This window comes from Pelophylax lessonae, assembly GCF_965119305.1.
Source record: "Pelophylax lessonae genome assembly, chromosome: 5".
NCBI classification, from domain to species: Eukaryota; Metazoa; Chordata; class Amphibia; order Anura; family Ranidae; genus Pelophylax; species Pelophylax lessonae.
Window position 1 is genome coordinate 147,704,760 of NC_138772.1, and position 26,974 is coordinate 147,731,733.

At 41.4% G+C, this 26,974-nt stretch overlaps 1 protein-coding gene across 1 annotated transcript; it reads right to left on the reverse strand.

The window, feature by feature from the left end:
• Nucleotides 1-557: 557 nt before the first annotated feature.
• On the reverse strand, nt 558-21,874 carry PP2D1 (protein phosphatase 2C like domain containing 1; the record flags this gene model as incomplete). Its single annotated transcript, XM_082258907.1, has 2 exons — nt 558-1,240; nt 20,908-21,874. The coding sequence occupies 2 exons, from the start codon at nt 21,872-21,874 to the stop codon at nt 558-560; spliced, it is 1,650 nt and encodes a 549-aa protein (XP_082115033.1).
• Between the last annotated feature and the right edge of the window lie 5,100 nt (nt 21,875-26,974).

Here is a 26,974-nt window from a genome sequence, read left to right on the forward strand (position 1 = left end):
AATGTCATCTAGTTAGGCTCCTTTTACACGAGGCAGACTCCAATTAGATCTGTCTTCTGATCCCCTGCTTATCAGAGCAGAACTGACAGATGACAGGTCTGTGTCTGCTCAGTTTATGCAGAGTGGACACAGACAGAGCCCACTCTGCTCTTTGTGCAGCTGGGTGTAAAGGACTCTGTCTTTCTGCCTCTGCCTTTTTTCCGATACACCTAGACAGAGGAGGATGGACCCCCTTCCTTTAATTTTTAGCGGACCTGATTGGATTGCCATGAGTAAGGCCCATAAAGGTTGGCAAAATGTGTCAATCTTACTGTAGGAATTGATTCTTTTTATGTTTTGAAGTATTTTGAATAGAGCCTAATGATTTTTTTCAAGATACTTCGGTACCAGACTTCTACTTTTCTTTGAACTAAGTATGGACATTATGTACAGTGTGTGTCCAGGCATATGTTGGATAGGAGTTGAAGAACTGCAATCAACCTTTCTTTTGAAGGCAAATTATAAGCAGTGTAAACTACAGCTTTAATAACATAGATTCAGAAATCATTTTTTTTTTTCTAAAATTGAGCTTTAACACATCCAGGTAGGATAATGAGACATATTGTAATGTTTTGCTGAGATCCTGCTAATATAGCAGTCTTTACTATCTGCTGGCAAACATAAGCTGCAGTCTCACCATGTTTTTCATCTGTATAGTGTATATTAGAATTGCTAGACATGTCTGATCTTGTTTTGCAATCTGTAATGCTATTCAAAATATCTGACTTTTTATTATCATCCTCATCATCTGTAAGATATTCATATGCCTTTACATTATTGTGTATTTCCTGCATGCTATGTTCCTCAAGGTTCTGTTCACTGATGACATCTTTTGATATGGCACTAGGTGTGCACCCTAAAAATGCTGCCAGTAGGTCCTGTACCATTGTGACAACTTCACATTCACTAAAGACCTCCCACAAGCCACTTGATGCAAGAATGAGAAACTGGCACGTGCCATATACTGGGATGGAAATCGTATGAGGTGTGGGGATGACTGAAGCCTTTAATTTGGGATCGCCATGGAAACCAAGTCCTCTGGTAAATCTGCTGCATCCTTCAATTAGGCCGCAGTCTTCATTGGCACTGACAGATCCACCACATTCCAGAACTCGTTGCATCTCTAGAGGATTGCCAGTGCTGTGATCTCTTGTAAGGCAGTAACTTTTTCCATTTCTACATAAAACTGCCTTAAGGTTTCCTGTAAAATGAGATTATAGTGTTAACTAAACAAGCAATGTTTCCATACAATCTTATAATACTAAAAAATATTTCATTTTAGTTAAAGATTCCAAAATACCTCAAAAGACATCTGTATGCTTTTATCACATTTCTCATGCATTAGGAATACATAAGAACTTCATTATTGATGAGTAAGTAATGAAAAGTGTGTTGCACCGATGGTTCACCTGATTAACTACTATGATCCTGGTCACAACATTTTGGCAAGTAGCATCAGGCAATCGCATCAAGGGTACCCTACTCCCAAAACACTAGCTCTATGCTAAAGGTAGAAGCAGATAAGATGCTACTCCTAGTAAGAGATACTTACCTCTTATTTCATCCCTTTTTTTTTTTTAAGGGTTAGAAGAAAAAATCCAAAGGGTCCTCTATCTGCATTGCCCCCATCAGATACCCTCTTTATTTGAGAACCTCTCCAGTTGACTTCCAGCTACAGAATGAAAAGTTACTGGCATGTAGGATTCTGGAAGTTTCTCATGTTCCATTTCCCATATTGTGGTTAACATTCTGGGAGGAAACATTGTAACATGTCACAACAAACTGTAATAAAACTTGTATGTTCTTGCTATTTAGAACCTGTTCAAGGTCTCTGGAGGCAGTTCTCTGAAAAAAACATATTTGATGACAAACCCGTCTCCAGCTACCAAGCCATCATCAACGTAAACGCCCTCTTAGTTGAAGATGGGGAACTTGTTTATGGTGAGCAATAGCATGAAAACTTCCAAATTTCCCCAAACAGGTTTAGCATTACACCTCTTCTTGGTAATAACTGTATCAAATTTCCCCAATAGGCTGCCTCAGTATCCTATTAAACCCACTAAAAGAAACAGTAGATCCCACACCGCTATTATTTAGTGCAAGGAGGGCTTGACTTTCTTCTCAGCAAAGAAAATGCAGGAAAAAAGTGCAGAAACTAACTATGCATAAAAGGAGTTTAACATAGAGAAGAGAGGGTGGGGTTACAGGAAGGGTTAGCATTACAGGAAAGTTTAGTGTGAGGGTTTGTGTTAAAAGAAGGGTTAATGTGAAGGAGCACTAGATTAGGATATTGCTCTATGTGCAGCAAGCTCTGTGAGAGCTGGGCTCTCGGTGCTATAAATCGTTGTAACACAACAGTATCCCCTTCAATGTATTATTTATTGTAAATTGTATTATTTCAATGGCCCAGTAACAGATCCAAGATTTTTTTCCTATTTACCTTTGCTATTTCTTTTAATAAACACTGGCACGCTTTTTTTCACAGGTAGCTTACTTCTCACACTTCTCATATCCGAGAGAGTCCCTTCTTCCCTCCTATCTATTTATAAGTGCTGTGACAAAACATAGAGGTGTAGGGATCTGATGCCCTCTTCTGTTAGCTACTAATATCACATCATTATGTATAATTATGTATTAGCACTTCCGGTCTCTGTGGTCTGGGTTAGGAAACCCCAGAAGGAGGAAGTGGGGAGAGAGAGAGAGAGTGTCATGTTTTGTCCAGGGGAGTTGCTGCTTTTGTCTTTTTACCCAGACTAGAAGTGGAGACTGGCTAATATGCAAGTTTTCTTATGTTCTAATAGTTTAACTGCAGATGCTTATAGCTTTCTGAGGGGGCATCTGAATCCTTATAACAGTATCTTTGCCCTATTGGCACACACATGCCAATACTCGCACAGTAACAGATAGCGAAGTCTGACTGGGGTTTATTTACTAAAGCTGGAGAGTAATACATCAGACTCACTTCTGCAATGAAACCAATCAGCTTCCAACCTCAGCTTTTTCAAATAAGCTTTGGCAATAAAATGTGTAAGCTGATTGGTTTCTATGCAGAAGAGAGCCTGGTTTAGCACTCTCTAGCTTTAGTGGCTCCCTTCCAGTATATTAGTATACAAGCCTGTTTATTGCAATAGAGTTTCTATTCAGCACCTGTTATTTTAGTTATATACACCTCGTGTTATTATGGTTAACCTTCTCTCTTCTGTTTTGGGATTTTATACCTAGTTTTAGCTTAAGGCTCGATAACCAGAAAAGGCTAGAGCCAGGTTAGGCATCTGATAGCCACTTCTGGTAGTTAGAGGTCCAGTTGCATGTCAGATTAGAAGCTACTAGTAATGGTCTAAGGTGCAAAGTAGATAGGCTAAATCTGACTTCCAGTGCCACACCATGGTTTCTGCTGGTGAAAATCTGCATTCCAGGCTGGTTGGAAAACTGCTGGAGAGTGTTCCTGTCACCACAGATCTTGTCTGAAAGTCTCTGACACAAAGACAGATGCCGCAAGGGCCCCGCACTTGAACTTTGCTGCAACATTTATCTGGAGGTATTTATATATATATATATATATATATATCTGGGTAAATGTGCACAATTCCACCAGGACTCTTGCTGAGCTCTTTGCTGATAATACCCGTTTGTACATTGGATATACAGTATCTCTCAAAAGTGAGTACACCCCTCACATTTTTGTAAATATTTTATATCTTTTCATGTGACAACACTGAAGAAATGACACTTTGCTACAATATAAAGTAGTGAGTGTACAGCTTGTATAACAGTGTACATTTGTTGTTCAATCAAAATAACTCAACACACAGCCATTAATGTCTAAGCTGCTGGCAACAAAAGTGAGTACACCCCTAAGTTAAAATGTCCAAATTGGGCCCAATTAGCCATTTTCCCTCCCTGGTGTCATGTGACTTGTTAGTGTTACAAGGTCTCAGGTGTGAATGGAGAGCAGGTGTGGTAAATTTGGTGTTATCGCTCTCACTCATACTGGTCACTGGAAGTTCAACATGGCACCTCATGGCGAAAAACTCTCTGAGGATCTGAAAAAAAGAATCGTTGCTCTACGTAAAGATGGCCTAGGCTATAAGAAGATTGCCAAGAGCCTGAAACTGAGCTACATCACGGTGGTCAAGACCATACAGCAGTTTAACAGGAAAGGTTCCACTCAGAACAGGCCATGCCATGGTCGACCAAAGAAGTTAAGTGCATGTGCTCAGGGTCATATCCAGAGGTTGTCTTTGGGAAATAGACGTATGAGTGCTGCCAGCATTGCTGCAGAGGTTGAAGCGGACAGTCAAGCATGGTGGTGGGAGTGTCATGGTCTGGGCCGGCATGAGTGCTGCTGGCACTGGGGAGCTACAGTTCATTGAGGGAACAATGAATGCTAACATGTACTGTGACATACTGAAGCAGAGCATGATCCCTTTCCCTTCAGAGACTGGGCCTCAGGGCAATATTCCAACATGATAATGACCCCAAACACACCTCCAAGACGACCATTGCCTAGCTAAAGAAGCTGAGGGTAAAGGTGACGGACTGGCCAAGCATGTCTCCAGACCTAAACCCTATTGAGCATCTGTGGGGCATCCTAAAATGGAAGGTGGAGGAGTGCAAGGTCTCTAACATCCACCAGCTCCATAATGTCGTCATGGAGGAGTGGAAGAGGACTCCAGTGGCAACCAGTGAAGCTCTGGTAAACTCCATGCCCAAGAGGATTAAGGCAGTGCTGGAAAATAATGGTGGCCACACAAAATATTGACACTTTGGGCCCAATTTTAAAATTTTTACTTAGGGGTGTACTCACTTTTATTGCCAGCGGTTTAGACATTAATGGCTGTGTGTTGAGTTATTTTGAGGGGACAGCAAATTTACACTGTTATACAAGCTGTACACTCACTACTTTACATTGTAGCAAAGTGTCATTTCTTTAGTGTTGTCACATGAAAATATATGATAAAATATTTACAAAAATGTGAGGGGTGTACTCACTTTTGTGAGATATTGTATGTAGTATTATTAATCTTTTTATATAAAGCTTGTAATATTTCCATATTAGAGAGCATGTACAGATATATACTTATGGTTAATGTCATATGCTGGTTGCAGGAGTTCCTTTGCTTCATGCTAGCCTGCAAAAAAACAAATTGACCCTATCTAACAATTTACATTAAAAACAGATATTTTTGATGCACACGGCACTGCCTCGCCAAGGTTCCTCTGCAAATAGTTAGGACTGCACTTTGCAAAGGAGCCTTGGTGAGGCAGTGTGGCTTCCACATATATTTGCAACTAAAACCTCTGTTTTAACCTAAATTGTTAGAAAGTGTATTTTTCATTTTTGCAGGCTAGTTGGTAAGTGTGCTTGGGAACAGTGGTTCTGTTTTGTTTGTATAACCAATATTCTAGCACAAGCATCAAGAGACAGGATAAATGTCCACCTGTCTAATCATTTTTAATCTGATGGCCTTATTAAGTATTGATGGACTAACCGGTTGAGTATATTATCCCTTTTCTCAATTGTGACAGAACAGGACACCACCGACTGGGTATCTCCGCCAGTGACCTGCTTCCTAAGCTCTGGAACACGGGATCCGTGATTCTGGCTAAGTTTTGGGGTCAAACCAGAATGAACTATTTATTGACCAACTTTCAGACTTTTATATACACTTTGAGAATACAACATGATTTAAGTATACAGATCCACCCACCACATCACACAATGGTTACATAACGAGCCCCCAATACACATTACTCTGAGTGTCAATACATCCCTTAGCAGACAACAGGTGAGTTCATTAGCACACTTGATAATAGGTGAATGGAAAGCCACCTCAGACAAAAGCAACATTGTTAGACAGTCTGTCTCCACATTGAACTTCCTGGAATGACCATATTAGGAGTTGTACTTCCTGTGCCTTACAGTGTATAGGAAGAAGATAGATCTCCATATTTCCTGAGAGATATGGTTAATGCATATTATTGTCCCATTTGAAGTAGTCCAACCATATTCTCAGTGTTCACCACCCTCTTGGTCACCCTGCATCCATAATAGATGCAGGGTGATTTAAACATAAGAGAGCCCCATAAGGCTGGGCATGGTGCCCCCCAACCTCTCTAAAGGAATTTGGAGTCCACAACCCCCATGCCCAAAGTGAGTCCTGTCACATCAATGTCGCTCCTTGCTGTAGAATTTTAATGATTGTATAAGGCCAGCTGGCAGAAAAAAAACTACTATTGTGTGTTATAGGTATGCCTGGGCAAAACCCCCATTGGTGTTACTTGTAAAAGTCCCAGTCAGACCCTTCAAGCAGATGAGATGTCCAGACTATGTCAGTTAGTTTAAATGAGAACCAACCCTCCTAAGAAATGAATTGGACAAGACATTCTAAGGCTCTTTTGGTATTGTTGAAAGATAACTGAAAAGTCTTCAGAGATAACTGTTTGACTTCTTTCAGCAGCCACTTTCAAATCATTCCTGAAGCGAACATAAGACCCAAGCTACAGTATCTTGGAACAAATAGTTCACAGATCCCAAAAGAAATACTTTATTTGGCAGCTGACCTAAAATCCCTAATAACAGAGATCAAGTGGTGCATGTTAAATGAGAATGCAGAACATCATGTTCTTTCAGCTACTTCTAAGCGGAGACACTTGTAGGCTAATTTCCCACTTTATTTTCACATTTGTATAATAAGAGAGACATCATATATGACAAGTATTGACATGAACCTTTTCCCTAAGTAGTTTCTATAAATATACTCCTCATAGGTCTAGGTATTGTAAACGTTCAACAAACTCTGCTTATGAGCTTCTATAGGAGCACTTATTGTATAACAACGCCATAAAAAGGAATTCTCACTAAATTTCAGGATACTAAAACAAGGATCCTAATAAAGCTGTGTTATATGTCAATCAAACTGTGAATACTTTTGCTTTTTTTTTTTTTTTTTTGCTTTTTTTTTTAACAAAAATGAGCCCTAGAACAGTTGAGAATTGGCAAGCAGATCTTTTACTAATGTAGCTGCATTAAGCCCTAGTTACCAATATAAAAAAGAGGAACTTCCAGGCTGCCACAGAGGTCCCTTCTCTATCTTCATCATGGTATTTGGGGGAAGAGTAGCAACAACAACAGCAGCTTCAATTCCATAGGGAACCCTTAGTAATTGGTGCTTCTGAATACAAGTGCCTGGATTTCCAGGAGTGTGTGTCTGGCAGGATTCTGTCACTTTTGGATTTTTTGAATCTCATGGTACCATTGTAAAGTGGTACTCGTATCACAGGCATTAGCTATAGTTTTTATTTTCAAAACAGAACCAGTAATAAATGTAACCCATTGCTGAACCTATGTGCCAGAGGTTTCACAACTATTATTATTAATTTAACAGTTCCTAGTAAAAAAACACAATACATTCTGACTATGGTAGTTTTTGCCCCAAGATTCCAGTTTGAATTGCGTAAATAGCTAACCATTTATTCCCTGCACTAATGCAGGCCACTTACATTTAATTGTCATTGAACCCCCTAAGATTTATGCTTAACATTAAACCACTCCAAACATAATACTTACATAGCCCCTAAAGTGAACATAACATAGTGGCATATCTACAATGTGGATGCAGCCCAATTTGCACCCATTGACTGTACATATTTAGAATGGGCTTAAAGCGGAGTTCTGGCCTCAAAAAACACTTTGTGCCATCCGCTCGCTGACAATCATATGAAAAAGAAATGGATAGTCCTGATTTTTTTTTGTTTACTTACCTTGTTATTGAAAAAAATATACTTACCTTTCTTCCACTTCCGCCCTCTGCGGCCGCGGCCCGCACCGTCTCTTCCTGCTTGCATTGACTCCTGGGAGCTGAACGTCATCGCTCCCAGGAATCAATGCGTCTGCACACACCCTGCTCGTCAGTTCCAGTGCATGCACGTCATTCCCTGCTAAACAGCTTCTGGGCATGCGGAACAGACGAGCGGGGCCGGTGCAGGGCAAACTGGGACCAAAGAGGACACGGAAGAGGACACTGAAGAGGACGCTCTGGCTTTAGCTGCCCACACCTGAGATGGCAGCGCTGGACAAGACATTTTCAAGGTAAGTATTTCTTCTAAAAGGTAAGTGCAACCAGGGACAGTTCAGAGGCTATCCATTATGAAATGCACTAGCCCTGACTGCCCCGGGGGTATTTTTTTCTAAAAAACGTTTCCGAGGCCGGAACTCCACTTTAAGAGGGGATGCCTGTGCTTTCTAAATATACCCCATTTGCAGTCTTTAGTGCAGCCTATCCCCCCCCCTCCCCCATGTTGTTGATTGCCAGGCTGGGCCGGTGCAAGGATTTTTGGCGCCCTAGACAAAATAAAAATTGACGATGCCCCCCGCCCCCCCACATATGCTCGGCCCACGATGTGAAAAGAGAATTACAATATGAAGGGGAATTTTTCTTTCTTTAATCATATACTGTGTGTTGTTATTAGGGGGAAAAAATATTGTTACCTCTCGGATAAGAAAAATAGACTTTTCACTTTGCAATAGCCTTTTCCCTTAGTTTAGTGAATGTGGGGAAAAATCCTGTGCTCCCTGTTTGTATTCGGCAGCAAGATTGTCTTAGGCCTTTATCCTTCATTAGAGGCTCTCCTCCCCCACCGCTATCCATCATAGGCTCTCCTCCCCCACCTCTATCCTTCATCATAGGCTCTCCTCCAGCACCACTATCCATAGGAGAGCCTATGATGAAGGATAGAGGTGGTGGAGGAGAGTCTATGGGGAAAAATAGCGGTGGTGGAGGAGAGCCTATGATAAAGGATAGCGGTCCTGGAGGAGAGCCTATGATGGAGGATAGCAGTGCTGGAGGAGAGCCTATGATGAAGGATAGAGGTGGTGGAGGAGAGCCTATGATGAAGGATAGGTGGTGGAGGAGAGTCTATGGGGAAAAATAGCGGTGGTGGAGGAGAGCCTATGATAAAGGATAGCGGTCCTGGAGGAGAGCCTATGATGGAGGATAGCAGTGCTGGAGGAGAGCCTATGATGAAGGATAGCGGTGCTGGAGGAGAGCCTATGATGAAGGATAGAAGTGGTGGAGGAGAGTCTATGGGGAAAAATAGCGGTGGTGGAGGAGAGCCTATGATGGAGGATAGCGGTCCTGGAGGAGAGTCTATGATGGAGGATAGCGGTGCTAGAGGAGAGCCTATGATGAAGGATAGCGGTGCTGGAGGAGAGCCTATGATGAAGGATTGCGGTGCTGGAGGAGAGCCTATGATGGAGGATAGCAGTGGTGCAGGAAAACCTATGATGGAGGATAGTGGTGGTGGAGGGGAGCCTAAGATGAAGGATAGCGGTGGTGCAGGGAAAACCTATGATGGATAGCGGTGGTGGAGGGGTTAAAACCCCTTCAGACAGTGAGTAAGTCTCCTATAACTATTTATAATAGTGAAGTCTTTATCAGAACATATTGGACCCCCCCCCCCCCCACTGAGGTGTGTGCTGTGCTCAGGGCTCGCTGAGAGTGGTAGTTCTATGTCAGTCATGTGACTCCCCAGCCTCCTCACCTGGATGATCTGGAACACCTGGTGCTCCTCCGCATTCACAGCCATGTGTGGGGGGATTCTCAGGGGCTTGTTGCTGGCGTCTGTGTCTCCTCAGATCTCCGAGTTGCAGGCCTCAGATTCCCCAGACAGGCGGCAACAGTGCTCCTTAGCAACACAAGCAGCTCCCCGGTTTCCAGGCGACCATCGTTCCCACGGACTCTCATGACAACATCCTGTCTGGACAAATGCCAGGGTTCTATCAGATTTCCCTACCCCGGCGCTGAGTCAAACTTACTGACTCGCGCATTAGGTCTCCCCCACCCCATCTCCTCCGCCGACTGACGTCATCGGCAGGGGAAACCTAATGCGCATGTGCGGCACCACCGTTACGAAGATTTCAGACGCTGGAGCCCGGTGTCAGCCCTGAGACTCACACACTAATCTCAAAAGCGCCCAGGCAGCCGTGGGCGCCGCCGCACAGGTACAGCACAACAGGAGGGGCGCCGCCCGCACCCGCCGGTCCTTACTGATTCCGGGACCAGGGTGCAGCAGATAGGATGCTGGCGCCCCCTGCTGAGTTGGTGCCCTAGGCGACTGCCTGGGTCGCCTTACAGGTAGCGCCGGCCCTGTTGCCAGGAGCTGGGTTTCAAGCCAGTCACTGGTTTCCTAAAAAAAACAATGATTTATAGTACTTGCCCTGGAAGAACGGAACTTTCACTGCAGGAAGATTCTTTCTATGTCATGTTCTGCGCTACCACTCAGCTCCCACCCTCTTCTATGTTGTCATGCAATAAGGTATGTCAAGGAGGAATTCTGACATGAACCGCGGAAGGGGGGGGAGGTAGTTTGATGTATAAGGGCTAAGATATGAACTAGGGATCTGTTGTAAAAAGAACTCTGATGTATAGGGGGCACTCTGATGTAAATGTGGGTCTCTGTTGTATATAAAAAAAAAAAAAGAAATTTAAAAGGAAGGCACTGGCCATCATAACTGGTTAAATATTTTTATCTTTTGACTTGAGTTGCTTTTTAAGAGTGAAATTAGGCTATATTTAAAGTTGCATTTTTATGTAAATTACGACTTTGTAAAAAAAAGTATATATATATATACAATTTACAGAGAACATTACCCAGCACATCCTGCATTTTCTGTGCCTATTTTTTCCACACATTACACATATCATAAGCATTCAAGATCAAAGTATTTTCTGAGAATGGAATGTGGAGTGTCTCGAGCTTCAGAGGAGATAGTGAGCCATAATGAAAATCGGAGAAAATTCTTCAGTGTGAAAATTGCTGGTTAATGGAATAATCTTTTATATGTGTCAGCACATTATTTGTGCACTCTGCTTAATACATTAGTCTTCAATTCACTATCCTTTACCTGCAAAGCAGGAAATGTCTCTGTTCTTGATTTAGTTTTAGTTTTCCATTAGCAAATGTATACCCTGGTTTGAAAAAATATATGCTTATTGTTTTGCTAAAATATATACTTATACAAAGCTGCACTTTCTATACAGTATTTGTGATTTTTTTTTATAAAAACAGCTCCGAAAGGAATTGATTCATATTCACAGATTCTTGCATCTCTGTTCGTTTGAAAAAATTTGCAGACCATTCCCAAGGTATGTATAAAGCAGCAACCTAAAGTCCAGCAAACTGAAAAAAATGAATGTGATAGCTTCACACACCGGCCTTTATCTCCTGCCCCATTCAGCAGTTGGCTGTAAGATTCCCTGGCTGAAAAATAAAGTTAAAAGGGTTGGGAATACTGGTGATGTCATTACCCAAATGTGCTAAAGCCCATATTTGGGAAATTACTTGTTACTGGGTGGGCGGAGCCGATGCCCAGGAGACGCCAATGCCCCCTTGTACCTTAATTTTCCCCACCAAGTCCACCTTCATTTTGAATAACAGTGGATGTCATTCTTAGATTGTAAGCTCTAATGAGCAGGGCCCTCTGATTTCTACTGTATTCAAGTGTATTGTATTTGTACTGTCTACCCTCAAGTTGTAAAGCGCTGTGTAAACTGTCGGCGCTATATAAATCCTATACAATAATAATAATATTGTCAGTGGACAGAATTGAAAGCTGCTATGGACTGAATAGAGGCTATGGATCCACCCACTACCTGCGCTGTCAACATCAAGGTGGACCTAATGGGGAAATAATATCCTAATTTGCCATCAGGCTCTGCCCTATGCATTAGAGAACTCCTTGGCCCTGCGCCTGTCTGTGTGATGGGCGCAGTGGCTAGAAAGGGAAGAAGTGCAATGAGTTCCTCAGTATTCGGTTACAACAGATTCATGTACCTTTCTCTGACAGGTTCAAGAATCAGGTACAGGCATGGACAATTTAGGTGCAGTGGCACAACAAAATTCTAAAGGTTGTCTAGGACACCCTTTATGAATTCCCCCATTGTATCTCACTTCCATCACAAGTCTAAAATAATATGAGTTTATTCCTCATGTTAGGATAGTGGTGGAACTGTGCATCCAGAGCTGCTGGTTTACAGCACAGATACAGCCTAATATAGCTTAGTTTATTTCAAACTGCATACAGTAGTTTTCTGGCTTCTCTAGACTATGGCATGGGTCCCAAAGAGACAGTATAGCTAAATAAAGCCATGGCAAACTCAAAATGCCTCCTCTAAAACAATGTGAAGCACAGTAGAGCCTTCCTGAAACAAAAGTTGTTTGCATATATAATATCTGCCCATATGTTATGTTTTTTTTACATTGATAGGATTGGTATATTACGCTACTATGCAAGCTGCCTGTTTTTTTTTTTTTAATATCTCTAGCGCTGACTTTTCATTTGAATACTTGATGTGGATATCTGAAGAAGGACCCCAAGAATTTGTTTCTTGAGCTCTTTCCCTAACTAATCAAAAAATATTTTGCAGGAAAACATAAGGCACTGGCCTGTATATGAGCATGTGAACTGTGGCATCTCTATAATGGAATGTATAGAGATCACCAAACCCCAGGTTCCTTGCTGTCAGTATCAGGGTCTGGTTATTGTTCTCCTTGTATTCATAGATGGTCAAACATGCTATGTTAGTACAACTTTGACATTCGCTACCAGCCACAAAAGTTATATCAAGTAACAAGATTATTTGTCCTGTGTTGTCCTCAATCCAGAAGAGGGACAAGAAGACCAAGAAGACAACTTGTGATATCAAGCTCAACAGTCTACGCAGTTACACCACAGGGCCTGGTGATCACATATCAGAATGATCCAGTGATTTAGGAAATACTGACCTACTTACATGGTGAGTGGCCATCTACCTTCCCAAAACATCCTTAGGCATGCTATCAAGCACGAAAAGAGTTGTCGCCTTGGACAGAAGTTTGCCTTTTAACAGGCAGTAATTCCTGTTGCACTGATACAATCAGTTCTAATAGCTCATTAAGGTTTTCAAGGTGTGGTATGGACAAACCAACTTTGCAGAGAAGCCATGTGGTATAGATAACCAAATAGAAACTTTGGTTTTCAGTTGTGAACTGTGCTTTCTCAATAACAAACATCTGAGGAAAAAAGCTGTTCCATTACAGTCAGACATTTCCCAAAAGGCCCATGCTAATTGGATATTCTGTATGTAAAGAAATTACAATGGCACCAAAACAAAAAAAAAATGTAGTTTGGTAGCTTATGATTTGTATTCAAAATAGCCAGAGGTTACTTCAGCAGAAGTACCGACCACTAAAGTTGTCACAACTGCCTTAGAGAGATGGTTCTCAGGGTTGGGACTACTATGGAAATCAATAACTACAATAGTCAACTAGTTATTTAAATCAATAGGGAATAATGTACATCATAATACCGCAATACCATCCACAGGCCAATGAAGGTGTGGAATGTTTTAACTAGACATTTAAAAATGGGGGACTCTTCTTCAGCAAAGCTATAACCACTGTTCTACAACACTACAGGTCAGCTTCTCCCAGCTCCAATGGGGGCTCACCTGCAAAACTGAAGATTAGTCACGATAGATTAACCCCACTCACAAGTTTAAAGCCGCCAAATAAAGTCCCCAGAACCCTGAAACCTGCAAGCTGGTACCAGATCAATGCAAAAACGTTCAGTGATGCAAAGAGAAACATCAAAACAACTACCCTCATTCCTGGCCAGTGGGTGAGGATAAGGAAGTCCCCAATGAGTGAAAGTTTAACCCCAGTTGATCTAATTCTGTGCAAATCCAAAGCCAATTTAAACATAGGAAAGTGATGGCAGAAAAAAGACTGAGTAGTCCATCAAGTCTGCCCTTTTTTCTTTTTTTTTTAATACACCTTTTATTTTTTTTTAATTAACTTTTTATACTTTATAGCAGTGTCTCAAGCATGTTTGAAGCCATTTACTGTTGACTGGCTCACTACCTCTGTTGGAAGTTTATTCCAAGCATCAACTCCACTTTCAGTAAAATAATACTTTCTACGATTAGTTTTGAATTTTTCTCCAGTTGGTTTGTGGTCATGTTCCCGTATTCTTTATTTTGATTTCATATTGAATAAACTGCCCTCCTGAACCTTATTAACTCCCATGATGTAGTTAAAGGTTTCAATCATGTCTCCTCTTTCTCTTCTTTCCTCCAGACTGTACAAATTAATTTGGACGAGTAACCCATGGGCTGAAGGATGAATCAACTTGGCATGTGAGTGGGTTACCTATTCAAATCCATTGATCAGGAAGAACACTAATGTTAATTAGCTAAGCTTACTTGGGATGATGCGTCTAGCTCGACCACAAAGCCACAAAATTTGGAAGAGTGAACAACAACTCCCACTCTCATGAACTGCAGAGCGGAACTCAGCAGAGTACAAGACGCACCAAAACTTTGCCTACGCACTCGACTGGCTATGTATTGTCATTGGCTGGCTGTGTATTGCCATTTTAAGAAAATGTTATGGCCTCTGTGCTTTAAGAGACAGTAGGAGTAGTTGGAGCAGGAAGTTTGTGTAAATAATAAAGATGGTAACCCGTCTGTAATGCAGAGACACAACAGTTACCTCCCTACACAACCTTTTATGAAGCAGCCGAGGGAGGAGTGTAGTGAAACATTTTAGAGTGTCATTTGTGTGACAGCTCTGACTCTGCTGGGGTTGCTGACATCATATCCAAGATGGCTGCAACCAGCTTCAGTCTCAGGACTTTTAGATGTCTATGCAAGGAAGGCTTTCACAGCTAAATAACATGCATAACAAATGTTAAATTCACAAACAGTTTTATAGGAAGATTTTTGCTAATATTAATGGTCGTGTGACAGGGTCTTTTTTAACACTTTTACTGCCAGTGATGTAGTGCTTATGTTGGTGGCATTAAGCATGATGTGTGCCTAATCACTTTATTGGTGTCCATGGTTACATTAGGAGACTAAAAGACCCCTGATATCTCCTTAAAGATGGCCTATTATTTCCCTAGTGCTTCTATTTTACACACACATGGGGCTGCTGTAGCAGCCAGGAAAGTGTGTACTTTTTCAGTGGGCTGGCAGCTTTCTCATGGAAGTGATTTGGGTGGCTGTAAAGCTGCTCAATCACTTCCATGGATGTGGTAGCTAAGCTTACTGCCCCCTGCCCAGGCTCCACTGCCCCTCCTAGGTTCCCATGTTGGCAGGGAGAGTGGAGGATGATCATTGAACATATTTTCACTGATGGTCTTTGCACTGAATACAGTTGTTTCAGAGCTGTCTTTTCTCAGCTGCTGTGGCCAGGGAAGACGCTGATTGAGCATGATGTGTGCTTGATCACTTTATTGGTGTCCTGTGGTGACATTAGGAGCTTAACAGAAACCTGATATCTCCTTAAAGAGGACCTAATGTTTCTGTTGTGCTATCATAGCACATCATATCATAGCGATGATTGGGGGAAGCGATAGCTATAAGGCCCCTTTCACACAGGCAGACCGTTCAGATCCGCCTGTCCGTTTTTTTTGGCGGATCTGAACGGTCCCCGAATGCATCCCTATGGGCATCGGATGTCAGCAGAGACATATCTCCTGACATCCAAACCGATCCGTCAAATCTGGACGGATGGAAACCCTATTTTCCATCCGTCCAGCGGATGGGATCGAAATGAGAACGGACCGACAGCCCGTTCCCATCCGATTCCCACATAGAGATGTATGGGGAACTGACAGCTGTATCTCCGCACACAGGTCATTCTCCTGCTCAGTGGGGGATCGGCGGATGAATCCGCCGCTGAGATAAACGGAGTCCGTCCGACAGACGGATAGTGTGAAAGGGGCCTAACGGGAAGTGGAAAAAAAAAATAGAAAAATTAAGGTACAGCAAATCAATAAAATAACCCCAAAAAATATTAAAGCTGCTGCCCCTTTGTACATGTACATCCAAATGGTAATGTATCCTGCAGGTGCACCTACCTCTGAAAATGGCAATAGTGGTACACATATTAGGTACTGCTGTGCACGCTGCAGTGAAAGCAATAATCCTAGTGCCATTATTCATGTTTAAAGTATAACTAAAGGCAAAACTTTTTTTTTTTTTTTAGTTTTGGATAGAGGGGAGAGGGATTAGAACACCTGTCAGTTTTTATTACTGTATGTGTCCCTGTTAGGGAGATTCACCCTCTCTGTTTATTCTGTTTATCAGTGAAAGTAAAAGAAAATTACAAATTTTGGGTTGTCCCCAGAAAAGTAATAGAGGAGAAATCTTCCAATCGGGACACTAGTTCTGATGACCTGGGGGTTCCCAAGAAATTCTGTTAATTTGCAGGGATTTCTTCTCACTTCCTGATTGGCTATGGGACAAGAGGTGAAGGTAAATCTCCCCAGTGGGACAGAGATGGCGAAAAAAAATCTGCTTTATAACCCTCCCTTGCTCTATTAAAAATTAACAAAAAAAATTTGCCCATAATTCTACTTTACCTCTAAACTGACCTAATAGCAGTGTTGGATACTGAAGTCTGTCACTGTTTCATTGGTGCATGCAAATTTAAGGCTTGACATTTTTGGTATGTATTTATATTTTACCAGATAATTGGTTAATATATTACATTTCTGTGGACTAAAATTACCTTTGATCTATTTTTTACTAGAAATACAAGTTTAATAAATAATTTCGCTAATATCATGTAACATAAAAAAATTGCAACTACCACTATTTTATTCTTCAGGGTCTCTGCTTCCAGAAAATTTCTAAAGTTGGTGGTTTAACTAACCTTCAGGCTTAAAATGTGCATTTTATCATATGTGGAAATAGCTCTGGCAAGAAAAGGGTTAAAGAACTTCGTTATGATTAAAAACACGGCATTGTTTTAAAACAAGGAGCTGTGGAAATCTATAAATAAAACCAATTAACAGTTTTAGCTCCTTCCCTGCAGAGGGAATCCAATAATATGAAGTCCTGTGTCTCACACCTTATAAATGATTCTGTCTGTCAGCACTGCTTACATAAAGCAGGATAAGGAAAGCTTTTTTGTTATATATATTATGAGAAGAGAACATGCTGGCTCAGGCCTACTCAGTTATGTCATGCTAGAACTGCCCACACTCGTCCTACTTTTATTAAAGTGTATCTAAACCCAAGAACAAAAATGTTCTTGCAGCTTTCTCAAACCTTTGTTTGAGGTTTGAGAAAGAAGCTATTGGCTTTGATATGTGTTTCCATGCCCCCTGTCTTGCCCACTCACCAATGGTGTATTTTGGTTTTGTGCTGCCCTAGGCAAGACTAAAATTACGCGCCCCCCCCCCCCTTCCGACTCCTATGTAAATTTGCCCCACTCTTTCCTTTTTAACGGATGTGACTCCCTCCAAAATTGAAGGACTCCAAGTCCCAGCATGAACCCCTGAGATCTCACGAGGGGGGTAAGAGAGGGTGGGAGAGAGAGGGGTGGGTGAGGGAGGGAGAGAGAAGGGGGGGTGGGTGAATGAGGGAGTGAGAGAGAGGGTGGAGAGGGGGGAAGAGAGAGAGAGAAAGAGAGGGGGAGAGGGGGGTAAGAGATGAGGGCTTGAGAGAGGGGGGTGTGAGAGAGAGAGGGGGTGAGAAAGAGGAGGGGGGTAAGAGAGAGAGAGGTGGGAGAGGCAGCTCTAGCAACCAGTGGCCAAAAAAGTCTCAGGTGGAGGGGGGTGGCTTTTTTGCTGCCCCCTACAAAGTGCCGCCCTAGGCCTGGGCCTTGTTGGCCTAGGCCAAAATACAGCACTACCACTCACTACTCACACACTGTCCATGACATGTTTCTTGGGATTCCCCAGCTGTCATCTGCCCAATCTGAGTGTGCTCAGAGACTCCTGTGCCCCACTGCAAATTGAATTTCCTTGGCTGTTTATATTTGAATAAATTAAAGCAGAGTTCCACTCAAAACTGGAGCTTCCGCTTATCAGTCTCCTCCCCCCCTCTGGTGCCACATTTGGCACCTTTCGGGGGGGGGGCGGGTACCTGTTATTGACAGGTACCCTGTCTCCACTTCCGTCAGACCTCACCGCGGCGAGGTACGTCAGAAGTTTGGCCCCCTTCTCCTCCCTCTGCTTCTAGGCCAGTAAGAGAGCGCAGCGCACTTCGCGCATGCGCAGTAGGCACCCGCAAGGCTTCACTGCCGGGTTCCCTTACTGGCAATGGTGGAGGCAGCATCCGACAGCCAATGGAATCATTGGCTGCGGTTCCGACATCGCTGGACTCCAGGACAGGTAAGTGTCCTAATATTAAAAGTCAGCAGCTACAGTATGTGTAGCTGCTGACATTTAATTTTTTGAGAGGGGGGCGGAACACCACTTTAACAGAAGTTTGTTTGTTGGATGTGTATGGGGGGGTTTGACAAAATATGTGCCAGTGGAGAGTTTCATCTTTGTTAAAAGTATATAGCACAAAAGAGTAAATCAAACCTCCAAGTGACAGCACATGAAACAAAAGCAGAGGGTGCAGATTCATGTGTAGTATAAGAAACCCTTTATTCAAATATAAAGCACAAAAGAGTAAATGGTAGGACTTTAAATACAACTCCAGTGATCACGCAGATACATTCATATACAGTATAGAAAAATACTAAATTTTATTTCTGACAATAAAATGTCTAAAAACTCATATCAAATGTCATATTATTACCAACAAACATTGTCCACTGCAAATATGCATGGCTATTGGTCTAAATAGTAAGAGAAGCAAGCCTTCTATGAACGGTTGCTCCAGTGCTCTTCCACACATAAACTCTACTCTGGGGATGATCACTCTCCCATGGGCCGACCAGACCTTTACCAACACCACATGGTTTTCCACTATCATATCTCTGTATACAATTTAGCAGCTGAAAAATATATATCATGCATGTATAAATCATTCCGGAAAAATAAATTATTTCTTTGGTCATGTGCACTTATGTGAGAGACAGGAGGAAGCAGTGTTTTCTGTGAAACGCGTCGACCTATGCGTTCTATTTTGACCAATAGCCATGCTATATTTAGAGTGGACAATGTTTATTGGTAATAATAAGACATTTGATATGAGTTTTTAGACATTTTATTGTCTGAAATAAAATGCAGTATTTTTCTGTATATGAATGGATCTGCGTCATCACTGGAGGGGTATTTAAAGTCCTACTATTTACTTTTTTGTGCTTTATATTTGAATAAAGAGTTTCTTATACTAGACTTGAATCTGCGTCCTCTGCTTTTGTTTCATGTGCTGTCAGTTGGAGGTTCTCCCAGATCTCTTAGGGGAGCTACGGTGAAGATGTTCGATAAATGATGTCTACCACACACACCTATGATTTTGGATATCCAGCATCTTTCATTATTTTACACTGACTTTTGCCAGTTTTAACCTACAAATTGTTCACTTTTGAGTGATGCCAACTGATTGTGTACTAGTGTTACAGTTTGCACCCTATAGTGTTTTTCTTTTGCCTGTTCAGCAATAAAAGTAAAAAAGAGTCTCTAATACCTGGTACACACAATCAGAAAAGCGGATGAAAAATACTGGTTTTGAAGCAATTGTATGATAATCTGATTGTTAATACACAGCTTTCGAGAGCCGATCATGACAGTTCATGCACAATTATCCGAAGGGACAAGCACAACAATTTTATTTGTGCGATAACAGAACAAACAATTTTAATTTAATCAGTACAGTATTTGTCTGAAAAAAATTGGAAGACCAAGACCACCCATGCTTAGAAACAAAAGAATACTTTTCAATACAATACAACACATTACATCACTTCCAAAATTGTATTCTGTCATACGGAAATTTACAGAATTTAGTAACCTCTTCATTTTTGATATGAGACTAGCATGCAAAAAAAAAAAAAAATTAACCATCATTCCACAATATTCTCATTGTGCGTACCGAGCTTAAAGTGATTGTAAAGTAAGAAGGTTTTTTATCTTAATGCATTTTATGCAATATATGCATATAGCAAAATGACGGCCGCAAAGTGGTTGCCCCATTCTGACTGGGTGTCATATGACATCCAGCAGAGCAGCGATCGGTGGTGCGGTGTGTCACTCTGACACGCCGCATCTCCGAACCAGGCAAAGAGCCAATGATGTAGGCTCTTTACCATGTGATCACCTGTGTCCAATCACAGCTGGTCACATAGTAAATAGGAAGTGCCGTTGATCGGCTTTCTTCAGTAGAAGAGAGCCGATCGGTGGCTCTCTTGACAGGAGGGTGGTCTGTGCTGGTAATCAGAGCATTGATTTTCTGTACAGACCCTTGGGGGATGCCACCAGGGATTGCCCATTCATGGCCACCAGGGGTGCCCACCCATGGCCACCAGGGATGCCAATCAGTGCTCAGGGAGTCTGTCAGTGCCCTCCTCATCAGTGCTGCCCATGATTGCCTTCTATCAGTCCAGCCAACCAGTGCCCAGCATTGCCATCTATCAGTGCCACCCACCAGTGCCCATCAGTGCCACCTATCAGTGCCCATCAGTGCCGCCTATCAGTGCCCATTAATGCTGCATATCAGTGCTAACTATCAGTGCCACATATCAGTGCCCATCAGTGCTGCATATCATTGCTGCCTATCAGTGCCCATCAGTGCTGCATATTAGTGCCTCCTCATCAGTGTGGCCTCATCAGTGCTCGTCAGTGCATGAAAAAACATATGTATCTACAAAATTTTATAACATAAACAAAAAAAACTTTTTTTTTTTTCAAACTTTTCCGTCTTTTTTTTATTTGTTTAGCAAAAAAGAAAAAACCTTGTGGTGATCAAATACCACCAAAAGAAAGCTCTATTTGTGGGGAAAAAATGACAGAAATTTGGTTTAGGTACAGTGTTGCATGACCGCCCAAATGTCTTTCAAAATGCAACAGCGCTAAAAGCTGAAAATTGGCCTGGGCAGGAAGGGGGTGAAACCGGTATTGAAGTGGTTAAAGGGCATACTTACCAACATTAGCTATATGAATCACACCAAGCCTTCTTTTGTGTTCTGTCAGTGTATGCATGGCTTCTGTCTTGTCATTGGTAAATCCATCCAGTAGACAGGTCACGGCAGTGCACCCACTCCACCGTGACTTTGAGTTCTCTCCTCGTCCTAACTGCAACATTCTATCCATGCGCCAGAAAGCTTTAGCATGTGCTATATGTATGCCTTCAATATTAACATCCTTTGCTTCTCTTCTATTGCCTGTTGTGAAACCGTCCTCTGTTTTCTTGTAGTCCTCCTTAAACACTGTATCAAAAGAACTAACAAAGACCTTTTCTTCTCCAGTCAGTTTATATGATGCGTCTACTCTTGACATATGATCTAATAATAAAATGGGAAGCTCCACCGCAGCAGCGCACGCTGCTGATTTTCCATGATAGCCATCAAAAATGCCAACAAAACAGGTATTTTGTCTTTGTCCATAGTTATTAAGAATGGCAAATGAGTCTTCCATGTCACTCTGCCAAGATGCATTTCTCTCAGAGCAAACGGCAATAGATCTTACTATATCATTGTTTATATCCATATTATTAACTTGATAAATGGCTTCAGAAGGCGTGTTCATTCTATTAATATTTGGTGTTAAGAAAAGCAATTTTTCTTTTAACATTTCATAAGCGTGATTGATCTTCTGGCATTCTCTCTGTCTGTAATCAGAAGATGCTTTTATACAAGATATTTTTTGTTCTTTTTGAAGGATGAGGTTGGGAAGAACTGATGGATTGTCGCCTGTTTTATAGCCCAGTAAAGAACAAGCTTTGTGGTGCTGTTTGTGGCGTAAAACGTTACATGGATTAATGCGTTCTTGGCATATACAGCAAGTGAACCATAAATCGTTAATATGAGATCTTTGGTCTTCTTTATCATCTACATTCTGCACATCAGTGTTCAATGTTTCTGCAATAGTTGGCAAGCTTGAGTTCTTCATTCTAAAGCAAAATAGATAAAATCAATTTAGGAATTCTGATTGATACAAAACAATGCAACATTCTTTCTTGTGCACCACTAACAAATTATTCATTTAAAGTGGTTCTAAAGCCTTAAAAATGTTCACCTTAAAGTGGTTGTAAAGCCTGAAGGATTTTAGAAAATTAAGGTGAAAAAGCTTCTTTGCTGCAGCTCCCCCCAGACCCCCCCCCTTTTTTTTTTACCTGAGCCCAATCTGATCCAGTGATGAGCACAAGCGCAGCGGCTCCAGCTGCTGTCTTTTCCTCTCTTTAAACAGATTGATATCAGGGGCCACAGCAGCAGGACTATGGGTGCCCCCATGGAAAGCGGCTTTCCATGGTGGCAGCCAATGAAGAGGAGGGGCCTGGAGCGCCTGCGGGGCACCCCAGAAGAAGAGGATCTGAGCTGCAGGTATGTACCCATATGGAAGAAAAATATATTTCCAAAATATTTAGGGAAACATTTTTAGAAATATATTGGATATGGCCAAAATTGTAGCATTTCAAATATATTTCCAATATATTTGGGGAAAAATGTTTTTTAAAAAAAAAAATATATTTTAAATATATTTTTCTTCCATGTGGGTATAGGCATGTTTGTTATTTAGAAAACAAAATGAGGGTTTACAACCCCTTTAATGCATTGTTTGCATTAAAGCGGAATTCCACTCGCATTGTGAACTTTGCGCTTTCCTGGTCATTATTGGTTTAAAAATCTGCATTGGCCTTTTTTTTTATGTAGTCTGATTACCATATTTCCAAAGGGTAATTGTTCCTCTTCCGGTGTACCTTGCCGCGGCGGGGTACATAATTTCCGGCCGCGCATTGGCTCCTGGGATATGAGTTTCATCAATCCCAGGAGTCAATTGGCATCCTCTGTTGGTAGCATTGCGTTATTTCCAAACAGGAAATGACGAGACGCAAGGCAACAATGAGTGTGACGTGCTTTGTAGTTTATGTGCATGCGGGAGATCGAGAGGTAAATGCTGGGTAGCCAGCAGCACCGCATCCCTGAAGAAGATACCAGTGGCCTTCACATGCCCACACTGAAGATAGGAGCGGGCTCAAAGGTGACAGCAGGGTTAGTTTAAAAATAAAAAAGCATATAGTATACCAACATTAAATATTAGTATTGTTTGTTATTCCTTTAGGTACAAACGTCATGGGGGTGTTTAAAATAAAAAATCCAGTTGAAACTCTGCTTTAAGGTGAAAAACCCTCTGTGCTCCAAAACTCCATACCAGCCCCCCCCCCCCTTATACTTACCTGAGCCCGATCCGATCCAGCGTTGTGCATGACAGAAGTTGCTTTTGCCACTGTCTTCCTCCTCCCTGAGCAGATTGATAGCTCCCGCAGCTGTCAATCAAATGCTGTGGGTGGGCCCGAGCCGCTCGCTCTGTGCCAATAAATGAATTAAGTTAAAAAAAAATTAAAGTTCAAGCAAAAATAGTTCTTATATTAAACACACTGCAGTTAGCACTTATAATCTGTGGATAAATTAATTTACAGTACAAAAAAAAAATAACAGTAATAAATCATAATTCACGTTACTAATAGCAATCAATAAAACATAGATTCAGATTGGTTGGTATGGATGCTTCTTCCATTGTGTTATTTAATGTTATAAGATTTAATGCCATAGATTGGTATACACCGTAAGAGGTTATTGGCAATAAATGTGCCAATTTTTAGAGATATTTCAGTTAAACAGGAATGCATCAGAGGCACCTGGTAAATATGTTTTATAATTTGTGGATACATACAATAACATGGTTTGGAGACAATGCAGTAAAGAATGAAGTAAAGTAAAGACAGACATTGCAATGCATACTGTACATATTGCATTGTGACACACATGGTTACTAGTGATAGATGAAATAAATATATTCTCTAGGGTGATGTACTAACAAGGTAAACTCACCTGCTAAGTTAGAATGACTTCTTATCATTACCAATACAGTGTGTAGGTGCAGCACAGGTAATGTCTTTATCTTGATCTATGTACCTGGGTGTTTACCTGCTTCTATAGTTACCATCACCTTAGTCACAGACATGCCTGGTTAACACTTTATACATACGCACTGAAATGTACACTGCTTAATAACTTAATTAATAACAATCCTAGCGTCACAACTTGGAAACACAAGACAATGAAGGTAATCCCACATCTTCTCTTACAGTTTTCAAACATTACCATTTATTTTGAGAAAACTCAGAATTCGTATTCAATAAGTATTCGTTGAATTTCACTTGCTTCTCCAGAGTGAAAATTCTGAAAAAATTGAAAGGGAAGCACAATTGAAGGTTGTAAAATAAAATAAATAAATATATGTATAGAAGTAATTTATTTATAAATTATATATTATATAAAATTGATGAATTAAAATATTATTTTTTAAATATCCAAGTCTTAATAGATTCTCCTGGGAAATAGAGCCCTTTTTGCTCTCAATGCCTCTAAGGCATTTTACAGTAAAAAATGAGAGTACATTTGGGTAGTTCTTGTGAAATTTGAGTTTGGTAAGAATTTTCATCCTTAGGTTCGTGTTTTATATCTCAAGCTTCAGTTTGTGCAAATGGTCTTTTTTCTCCTCCTTTTCTGCTACAGCAAAGGACGAGGCAAGGGTGCCCCTTGTCACCCCTTCCTTTTGCGGTCGCTATTGATCCAGTTGCATGTCTGCTGTGTCAGACAACTGCAGTGGTTGGGTTTTGTGGCGGCCAGGAGTAAGTTACTAATCTCTATGGTGGGACATACCAGTTTGATTAGGATGATTTGGTTGCCTCAACTATTATATATGTTGCATAATTCCCCTTGTTGGATCCCTCTTAAAGAGGTTGTAAACCCATATTACTTTTTTTTTTTGCAACCTGTAAGAGAAACACATAATGAGCTAGTATGCATCGCATACTAGCTCATTATGAAATACTTACCTTAGAACGAGCCCCCGCCGTGCCGCCTGCTCACCTGTATGACGGGCGACAGTCGCCCGTCTTCCGGGATCACGGCATCCGGCCATCTGATTGGCCAGAGCCACGGTGACGTCATTCCCGCGCACGCGAGCGGGAGCCGACAGTCACGGCACGGGGCTCTGAAGAAATGGCACCAGCGGCCGTTCTTTCAGAGCGCATGCGCCAGTGACGTCACTGGCTGCATGTAAGGTAAATATCTCCTAAACGGTACATGTTTAGGAGATATATACAGTATCTATAGGTAAGCCTTATCATAGGCTTACCTATAGGTAAAAGTGTCAGAGGAGGGTTTACTTCCTCTTTTAGTTTTTTAAACTTTTGTCTGGTATCTTTAAAATGTTATTTGGAAGAAGAAACCACCTAGGATTAGACTAGAACTCCTTCACTACCCCAGGGATACGGGAGGTCTGGCAGTACCGAATCCCTGGTTGTACTTTATGGCAATACAACTTTAACATTTGATAGGCTGGGAAAGCCGCTCCTCCACAAAAATCTCTTAAAAATTGATTAAGGGGCTGTTTAAAGAGGTATGTCCACTATATGCCTTGTAGTCTTCAGCATATCTCAACTCTCTATCACAGCTCCCTACTGTTTGTCTGATAGGATGTGTCTGGGCATCTGTGAAGGGGCTACTTTGTATTATCGGCTAAACCAGGTTTACTCCCATATGGTCTAGTGATTTACTTCCTGAACTCGGTAAGTTGAGGGGGTTTCAGGCTTGGGCCACAAGTGGCATTCTGGAAATTTCCCATTTATGTGAAAATCTATTTTTCAAATCATTCCTGCAATTGCAATTAGAATTTTCTTTAGAAAAAAGGTCTTTCTTTCAGTATCTTCAGACCAGACATGCATTTCAGGCCCAAAACAGCTTCCACTGAAACAACAAGAAAAGACAGAGGGCGCACAGGCCTAGTGAATTAACCTTTATACAAGTCTTTAAAAAGTAAAAACTGTAAGTGTCATACTCACAATCCAACGCAAATGGTACATCTTTTCATAACTAGGCGGGGGCTTTAAGAACCACAGTAAAATGTGTCACATAACGGATAAAATTCAGCAGTACAGCAGGCTGACGCGTTTCGCGGACTTGCCTCTTCCTCAGAAGCCAAATCCTCAAAATGCGTCAGCCTGCTGTACTGCTAAATTGCATTTGTTATGTGATACGTTTTACCAGGGATCTTAAAGCTGCTGCCTATTTATAAAAAAACAGTAACATTTGCATTTAACTGTGAACATGACACGTACTGTTTTTTCTTAATAAAGACTTATATGAAGGGTAATGCACTAGGCTTGTGCGCCCTCTGTCTTTTCTTGTTTTTTCAGTGTGGTCAGTTTGCCCCAGTCAGTTTGAGGGCAGCAAGGCTAGGCCTATCCAGGCAACTCAGGATGAGGATTTAAAATTACTACTTTGGGCTCACTTCTAAGCACAGGAGATATGTGTTTGTCATGCACTTCCAAAACAGCTCCCTCAACTTCTTAATACAGATACTCTGTTATTTGCTAAAATTGTTGGGATCTGTGATTCATAGGGCCTCATTTCAGAGATTTATTCGCAGCTTTTATCTAATTTTTTGTTGAAACATCCAGTTCCATGTAAACATAAATGGGAACAAGAGTTAGGTCATATTCCCGATGACGTCTGGGACCAGGCTCTGCAAAGGATCCCTCTTGTTTCTCCTTCCCCCTTGTATCAGCTAACGCAACTGTTTATTATCCATCGGGTATATCAGATTCTGCATTTCCTTTTCAGTATAGGTCTATGGCAAGATTCTTGCTGTAACAGATGTGGTGAATCGCAGGGAGACCTGGTTCACCCGTTGTGGTGCTGTCCTAATATTAAATGATACTGAACAGAAGTATACAAAGTATACAAATTATTAATAATGTAACAGGTCTTTCTCTTACTACAGATCTACTGACATGTATTTTGGGGTATTTTGATTCTTCTCTGAATGAGTATAAATTCCTGGGGATTTCTAGAGTACTCTTTATTGCCCGAAGAATAATCATCATTAAATGGGTTTATATCTCTTCCCCTACGATATCTGATTGGGTCCAGGATTTGAATAGGAGTATTGCATAGGAGAAGCAAATATACTTTCTACGCAATG